General features: G+C 52.1%; 1 protein-coding gene across 1 annotated transcript; it reads right to left on the reverse strand.

Annotated features, from left to right (window-relative positions):
- Nucleotides 1-4,786: 4,786 nt before the first annotated feature.
- J4E85_010837 (uncharacterized protein) lies at nucleotides 4,787-6,238 on the reverse strand (the record flags this gene model as incomplete). The annotated part of the gene is made up of 4 exons (XM_051475041.1): nucleotides 4,787-5,016; nucleotides 5,136-5,345; nucleotides 5,478-5,545; nucleotides 5,658-6,238. The coding sequence occupies 4 exons, from the start codon at nucleotides 6,236-6,238 to the stop codon at nucleotides 4,787-4,789; spliced, it is 1,089 nt and encodes a 362-aa protein (XP_051321258.1).
- Nucleotides 6,239-6,865: the final 627 nt, after the last annotated feature.

Raw genomic sequence — 6,865 nt, forward strand, 5'->3', positions numbered from 1 at the left:
AGGCGTGTATTTGAGGTTACTCGGGATGCGGAGTGTGTAGTCAGGTGTCGTTTGAGGGTCTCGTTAGATGTTGTGCTTATGTTTGGGCTGCGCCGCCTTGTGTGAGAAGCGTCGAACTCATCTCCTACTCTTGGGCTTTGTAATAGAAAGTAAATATACAGGTGTTAAACTGCTTCTTTAAATCTCAACGTACGACGTTAATCTTTTTGGAGGCAAGACTCGTCGCAGGAAGGCAGGTAGCTAGATTTACAAAACATGACAACAAAGAGAACGACTGATGGAAGCAGAAACACGTGTGGTGAGGTCATCCATCCATATGATCAGCTTCAGTGCGGAAGCCACTATGTAGCCGGGACAAGAGCGTGCGCTGCTGAACAATGATCTCCGGAAAGGTACCTAGGTAGGTACGTTGGTCGGCTGATCCAATCAGGTCATGATTTTTTCGAGGATCTCACCACCTCTGCACTGCATTCTTTAGCGCAGACGAGTGCGTAGTCTAGGAGGAGTGAACAGTCATTTCGGTGCGATGACAAGGACTCAGGGCGCAGCATCGGCCCGCGCCGCTATTAAGCTTGCACTTCATCTTCTGCGCTAGGGATTGCAGTGCAAATAAGGCCACCAACTATGCCGGCGCTCGAGCACGAGGCTCTTTAACAGGGTAGATTGCTGTATGTGTTAGTGCGTCTTGCACTGCAATCTCTAGCGTGCAAGATGGGGTATACACGCATGTCAGTCACTCCATCTCCCGCGCTAGAATTTGCAGTGCTGTTCACCCACCACACCCTCAGCCCTGACGCATGCAGGAGGCTGCAGTGCTTGTCCAATTCCGTACCAGCTCTACTGCGGGCGCGCATCGAGAGTCTTGCAGTAGCACTTTGCACTGCAATCTCTAGCGTAGAAGAGAGGCAATACGCCTATGCGAGCGAATTTGCCAGGACGGAACAGCCCGTCTGTCGAGCCTGTCGCACCGAGAGAATACCATGAGTCTAGCTCGGAATCGAAGTTTACTGATGTATACGACGCGTTCGACTAGCTAATGGAATTGACGCGCACGCGCGAGTGTACTATGGTGATGAGTCTACACTGTAAACAGTAGCGTTGAGGATGGCCGAATGTGGAGTGTTATCAGCTGAGGCGGGGCGGCACGGCTCGCGGTCGATGGTGGGCGAAGCCTGGAACACCAACTATTTGTGCGACAGACCATGGATGGCGCCCGTCATAATGTGCATGTGCACTGCAATTTCTAGCGCGGAAGAGGAGGTAGAGCGCATGTGCGGCATGGAACAGCAGGGGGAGGGTGCTGCGCGCTGCGACCCAAATGCACCTGTGGACCTTGCACTGCAATCTCTAGCGCGGAAGAGTGGTGGTCAGGTTGAGTTGATAGTGCGATGGTGTGCTCACGACGCTGAGATTGGCACTGCGATCTCTAGTGTGAAGAAGGAGGATGTCTACTCTCAAATGTGCTTCACTGTTAGCACGCTCGCTGCTTCCCATTCCTAGAGAAGATACCAATCCATGGATGCGCGGATAGCCTTGCGAGCCCGTCTCAACCGCGGAATACAGCGAACGTAGCTGTGAACCAGAGTCTCTCGATATATTTGACGCTTTTGATTGCACATCGCAATAAGTTCATACATGCCAGTAGAATATCGTAGGGCGTGCACTGTGAACATTCGCATTGAAGTGATGGGCGTGTGAGGGCTGTGACAGCTTAGTCAGCAACGGCGGGGCGGACACGGGGTTGTGGAAGCATGGTGGGAAGGCGCCTGAGCGAAGTTCAGCCCCCAAATTTGCACTGCAATCTCTAGCGCGTAAGAGCACGTACTTGCGTAGCTTGAGAGGCCAATAGCGATGCAAAGACATGCAGGGCATTTCATTGCGCAGCGGGCTGGACAGGTCAATACGAGCTGTCAAAAGTCATGCCTGGGGCATCCACAGCGCAGGCCGCACCTACGAAGCACTGCAACGATCAGCGCTAGAAGGAAGCCATAATCTTGTCACGAACCTGCGCCTTCGATGGTAATAGCATCTGCGAGCGATTATTACCACTTGCTGCGTATTGAGTGTGCTGTGACTGGAACAGACACGCAGGAAGACGCATGTATCATGGAACGTCATTCATGCACAACGATCAAGACGTCAAGAGTGCTTGTAGGTCGATCTGTATTAAAGCAGGAAAGGTGTGGCGGTGCGATGCGATGCGTAGCATCCAGTCTCGAGAAGAAGCGGCCGCAGTTGCTGTTTGAGCGCGCCGTTGCGACACTGCACTGCAATCTCTAGCATGGACGAGTGAACGATGCCTCCACTCCGAATGGTGTCATTCGCCCACCACTGGGCATGGTTCCGTACAAGCTTCACTGTCGGCGCGCGTCCATGAACAAGAAGCCACACATGTGGCGATCAAGTGCACTGCAATGTCTGGCGCAGAAGAACAGCAAGAGGATAGCACTTGGCGCTCGTGCACTGCAATTCCTAGCTTGAAAAAGCAGCAAGACGCGTGTATACCGCCAGGACGCCGACAAGCAGATGAGCCTGTCGCAACCATTCTACACAGCAAACATAGCTGGTAATAAAAGTTCCTTCACTCTTTCGACTGAGTTGACGAACTAAAGGGTTTCGCGAGCACACCTAAGTACAATATGCTGAGGTGTGCAGGTGACTATCGGCACAATATCTTGAAAGAGATGGCCGAATGTTGGGTGTAGTCAGCTGAGGTGGGGAGCGGCACCCGTGGACGGCTCGCAGGCGATGGTCGACGAAGTTTGAGACCCCACTTTAGTGGAGGGGGTGCGCTCTGACTGGTGTGCACTGCAATCTTTAGCGTGGACGAGCGATTGATGCCTGCACTCCAATTGGCGTCATTCGCCCACGACTGGATCATTGCTTCCACGTGAACGTCACATATGAAGGACCAGTGGCGCAGCACATACCGGTGAAGGCTGTGTCAGCTCCTGCGATTCGTCGCACGAATGTGAGCTGAATACTGACCGGTTTATCGTGTCACACACGGTGTCATGAAGTCGTAGCAAGGAATGCAAGGCATTGTGGAATGCTGACACTGTCAGAATCCAGAGTGTGCACCCGCGGGAAGAAGGGAGGCTTCTATCAATCGCGAGCCACTTCATAGCCTAGCCCATTTGCATAGCAGGCTGCAGAAACCAATCGCGGAGAACATCATTGCGATTTCAACTGTGATTGTTGCAGAATCACCCGCGGGATATGTAGCCAAGTACGTTAATAAATTCGTCAATAATACATCCATTGCATCTAAGGTATGGGCTCGGAGGTGGTGTTAGACGCGCGGAAGCGATCGTGGCGACGCGCCTGGCGCACATCACTCAGCCACTTTGAATGAGATTGGCCCTCTCCAATTTGGTGTCCTGCAGTGCGCGCATATCCTGCTAAAGTCAACAACAAATCATGACAGCAGTCCTTTGATGTGCTTGCCTGCTCCACAGTTTGTTCCACAACGTAGCGTGTGACCAATACTGCCTGCTTCTGCCCAAGCCGCAAGGCTCGCGCAACAGCTTGGTTCTCGACCGAAGGGTTCCATTGGGGCTCGACGATAAATACGCGGTTCGCTGTCGCAAGATTGAGTCTGAAGGACGAATTCAACGAGGGCAGCCAATAGATCAGTGTGCCCGACTTACCCTACCGCGCCGGTGCCGGTGGTCATGATCAGTACTCGCAAATTGGGGTCCTCCGTGAATTGATGCAGGATACGTTCGCGTTTGGTCGTTGAGCATTCGCCATCGATTCGCTCGTGGGTCCACGTGTTATTAGACATGTAATGAAGGTAGCTCTGTAGCAAGTTCAAGGTGCGCGTCCAGCAAGTGAATATAATGCTGCGAGTTTGTCAATCGTGCCCTTCATCTGCGTAATCCCATCGCGCATACCTTTTCGTATTCCATATATCGACGGAGACGTCGTTCATCAAGACTTCCATCTTTGAAGACCGTCCGTTTGCTCGAAAGTAAGTATCTTCTTGTGATGCATCCATGAAACGGGGTGATTGAGTGGGCGCGTTCCACAGGGGCTGACAAAGGGGGCATTTGGTGGGTATCTCGTCGTTACCACTAGGCGTGCTCTGGATTAGGCATTGAGAGCACAACACATGCCGGCAATTCTCGGTATAGCGATGGAACATGGAGCCGCTGTTGAAAGCCGGCATCGGTTGCCGGCATACGGAGCAAGTGATCTCACCGTCTCGTCCAAGTGAGATCTCCAAAGCCTCCCTTTCATCCAGTAAATGCAGTTTGCGGCGATTCCAAGAGAATGGCTGCTGCCAAGTACCGTGGTTGCAGAGAATTCGTAGCTGAAGTTGTACTTGGAACATGCCCAGCGTACTCTTTTGATCGAACGTGCCATTCTGGTTGCGGACAGCTCGGAACATGATCTCTTTGGTCTGCTCGTATTGCAATCGCTCTTCTGATGAGAACAGTACATCTCTCACTCGATGCTGCTCAGCCGGCAAGTGCAGGACATCTTTGGTTCTGCGTAAGCACATAGAGTCCAGAAGACGAGTAAAGCGCTCAATCGCAATGGTACGTCTCTTACCGCCCTCATCAAAAGGTATAGCAATAGTCTTTCGAAAGTTCGACAAGCTGTGAAATGGATTGACTCTCAAGAAGGCGAACAAGGAGCCGATGTCCTCCAGGCGGTTTTGTATAGGCGTGCCAGTCAGACACCACCTCGATCGGGCCGCAATGTCAGCTACAGTCCGGTACAAGATCGTGGACTGCCGTCGTATGATGTGGGCTGCGAAATCATCGTCAATGGTGGGCGGTCAACGAGTGGTGGCTTGCTCACCTTCATCAATGACAAGACGATACCATTCAATATGCCTCAACTCGTGCTTGGTCCTGGCAAAATCTGACGCGAGCGTATGATAGGTAGTGATGACAAGGTCTGCCTCCATGAGCCTCTCCAGGGAAACGTGTCGATGAGGACCGTGGTACTTGATCGCTTTCAAGGCTTTACGGGTAGGCTCGTCAAAATGCCTTTCAAGGTAAGCAGCTGGAGTGTGTGCAGCGATCTTTGTGACTTACTTGTCCAGTTCCTGAAACCATTCATTGATCATGACTGCGCGGTCAGTCCAAGAGCACTAGGCTGTATCGCAAGGATGGTATACTCACGGTCCGATGATGCAACGATCAAGGTCGCTCCAGAGCGGCGTCTCTTCTTTGGTGTTTCCGAAGTCGGATCGTTCAGATCATCGATGCAGATAGCCCACTCGTGCGCAGTGTTTAGCGTCCGTAGTACAAGGGCTAGTACAGAGAGAGTCTTTCCCATCCCCATCTCGTCTGCCAGGATACCACCGCCGGTCTCCTTAGGCTCAATCATGGCTATCGAATTGTTAGTATGCTTCAAAATCAGAACATGTAAAGAACGAACTCACAACGTCCTTTCGTCAGAACATGACGATAGCTGTCAGTGGTGTCAGCAGTATTATGCAAGGCCGTTTGCAGGATACATACCATTGGACTCCATCTTCTTCGCTCGGCCTCCAGAGTGTGTACTCCTCTGGTATGGGCCCGTCTTCGCGCTGCATCATGAAAGAAAGTGCTGTCTTCTGGTGCCTGGGTCTATCAGCGGGTGATCGCGAAGCATCGATATTAGAGCAAAAGTCAGACGGAGACGAATTGAAAGGAACTTACAACAAAAGATCGGTGTTGAGGCGCTCGTCACCCTCTAACCCGTGCAGGTTGTGATCTCGCGTCAAAGAGGAATACACATTTTGGAGGGTGCTTCTCAATGTCTGCAGACCGGCCTTGTCAGGTAAAGGTTCTTCTGTAATGGTTGGTATCTCAGGTGTCGAGCCTTGGAAGCCAGGGAGGGTGAGAATATGGGGATTCTCGTATCGATAACCATCTCGTATGTACACAGGGCGTTGCAGGTAGATCTTTTGCTGCGACAACTCCTTGCCGATATCGCAAGCGGCTGTCGATGGGCCGTACACATTTATTTGTACCCTTACTACGGCTTCTTTGTCCTTCGTGGCGCGGCCTATGGTCTCCTGGATGACCACCGTTGGCGCGAAGACCTCCAGATCGATCTCATAGCCTTGTTCTGCGATGCTCGTTAACGCTCCGTCTAACTGGGCGTTCACATCCCCTACGACACCTCCTTCGGGGAAAGCGACAACGAATTGGGCTTCGGGTTTGATGATAATCATTCGCGCATGGCCTGTGATCGGGGATGATGCGATGTTGTTAAGCTTACGATGAAGCTCCCCCATGTCGCCTCGGAGGCGAATAGCGGCCCTGAAAATCTGGAAACGTATCAGCTCGCTGCGAAAATGTGACAATGTCTACGCAATTGTTGGTTCTCTACTTGCCATGCCATAACAGATAAATTCCTGCTCAGCTAGAGTCTGCTCCTCAGTGGACTCATGCGGCGCTTGCCCGCTCGTCCAGTCTTCAATATCGCGACTCGTCTCTTGAAACGAGCCGTGAATGTCGATTCCATCCAGTAGTGGGTCGCATTGTGCGTCCTGTGACCCAAGAAGTTCGTCCACGTATTCATCCCAGGATTGAGTTGGTAGAGCCGCTGTATACCTACGATCGTCAGCCCCGCGCCCGATAACAAAGCCTATATCGCATACTGATCCAAGGAATCTTGCTGGAACCAGTTCAGATGCGGACTGTGCCTCTCATGGTGAAAGTTGTCGACATCGTCATCGTTGAGTAGGTGTTTGAGCGCCATGACGCGTGACGTAAGCGCGTTCAGTCCTAGCGGCTTGGCAACAATGCCACCCGAGCAGATGATCAGTTCGCGGAGAAGGGTCTACTTCAACCGACTTCTAGACTACACTCGAGACTTGAGATTCATGAGACGTGCGAAAGAGGCGCTGCTTGGTATGCTG

This window comes from Alternaria conjuncta, assembly GCF_024043145.1.
Source record: "Alternaria conjuncta strain BMP 0040 chromosome Unknown scaffold_26, whole genome shotgun sequence".
NCBI classification, from domain to species: domain Eukaryota; kingdom Fungi; phylum Ascomycota; class Dothideomycetes; order Pleosporales; family Pleosporaceae; genus Alternaria; species Alternaria conjuncta.